The sequence below is a fragment of the Limulus polyphemus genome, unplaced genomic scaffold, assembly GCF_000517525.1.
Source record: "Limulus polyphemus unplaced genomic scaffold, Limulus_polyphemus-2.1.2 Scaffold13585, whole genome shotgun sequence".
Classification (NCBI taxonomy): Eukaryota; Metazoa; Arthropoda; class Merostomata; order Xiphosura; family Limulidae; genus Limulus; species Limulus polyphemus.
The window spans coordinates 26-1,683 of record NW_013679195.1 but is presented as its reverse complement, the minus strand read 5'-3'; the positions used below and the strand labels follow the sequence as shown (position 1 = coordinate 1,683).

At 32.3% G+C, this 1,658-nt stretch overlaps 1 protein-coding gene across 1 annotated transcript in view; it reads left to right on the top strand.

Moving 5' to 3' along the window:
• Nucleotides 1–1,419, top strand: part of LOC106477246 (receptor-type tyrosine-protein phosphatase-like N) — a 9,155-nt gene extending 7,736 nt beyond the window's left edge. The window contains exon 4 of the mRNA XM_022380886.1: nt 263–1,419. Within this exon, the coding sequence (XP_022236594.1) occupies nt 263–334 (72 nt within the window). The 3' untranslated portion in view covers nt 335–1,419. The remainder of the gene's footprint in view (nt 1–262) is intronic.
• Nucleotides 1,420–1,658: the final 239 nt, after the last annotated feature.

Genomic DNA, 1,658 nt, shown 5'->3' with positions numbered 1-1,658 from the left:
GTTTAAAATGACTGTGTTTTTAATAGAGATACTATGGTTTTTTGAGTTGCAATGGTGAAAAACATGGGACGGTTTTTTATTGTTACTTAGTTTTTTTGTAACAAAGATTTCGAACTAATTTAGTAAAAACACCACTTATATCAGGTTAGGGCTAAGATATTTAATTACATAACGTGCAGCGTAACATTCGTAAGATAAAGACTGTGTCTTAACACAAGAGTAATTGAATAAAAACGCTAAAGTTAAATCATGTTTGTTACAGGCTCAGTTTGAATTCGTCTTGATGGCCATTGCCGAGGAAGTACACGCCATTTTGAAGGCATTATCTCAATAACACTGAAATTTGTTGACCGAAACCCTCCCGGAGAAATACGGATCAACGTTCCAACAGTCCAGTGAAGTGGTGTCTGTTTCTAGTAGTTTTGTTATATGTATAGTAGTTTCATACAGTAAACATCCCAGTGAACCATAGAAGACCCTAGACAGTCGTTAAGTTAATCATAATTAAAAAAACAACAAGATTATTAATTTAAGCATTAAATATATATATATAAATTATATAAATGTTTGTCTTTTTGTGATGTCCCTGAAACAGAATTTGCGCTTTGTCTTTCCCTAGTGGAACTTGTTGCTGGTATATTTCGCAGTGTTTAAAAGAAAATAAGAAGGAGGGGGTAGTTGTAGCCAGTTCTGGGGGTACTGTTTATTTGAGAATTTATTTTATCAGAATGTTTTTGGAATAGTAAGAGTTAGGTAATAATGATTATGTTTAAATTGGCTGCTAAGGAGGAAAGAGCTTATTTTAAACTCAAAAGTTTAGGAAAGATTACGTATAATGGAGAAGTGAACTAGATAAGGGGGGGAGAAAGATTGAAGTTTACATGAGATGGGTAAAATATTAACCGTTAAAAACGTGGTACATCAATATAGAGAATTAACAGTTGTAGTTTGTGTAGGAATTCAAAGTTGGTTTTGGTTCCGATGCGCCATCTCTCAGGGAAAAACTAAAACTCAGTCTCGTAAATCATACAATATGTAGTAGCCATGATATTCTGGAAAGTTTGTTTTAAAATACACCGGTTTAAAGTAGAAATAACACAATTTATTAATAGAAACGTCTGATGAAAACAAATGAAGAGTCCACTATTCAGTGTTTGATGTTTCTGACGATTCGTTGTGCTTAACACTAAATACTGTGTGTTGATTGGTGTGCTGAATTCTACGATGCTGATGTAAACCGTTGATCTTCAGAAATCCCAACAATCAAACAACGTTTATTTATATTCTGACTGATCGATCATCAAATTCAACAATTATTAAGGTTATCTACTTACGTATGTAGCATATTTAGAAATATCCATGGGTTATGTGACTGTGTTGACTTAATGGGTTAATGTAGTGGATTGTCCAAGTAACGTGTAAAAAAATAAGGCCTAGCACAAAGGTGTTTGAGGAAAATTTTGTTTTATTTTGAAACTAATGCGTGAAGAATTTCATAATTACTGCACGATAATGAAAAATTATTTAATAAATTTATAGTTTGTAACCTTTCACCGAGAGGCTCAGAAGTGTATTACAACCAATACTTTTATGCTGTGGTAAGGTTTTATTCTAAAATTTTGGTTTGATAAAACAATGTATTTTAAAGGGAAAAAAAA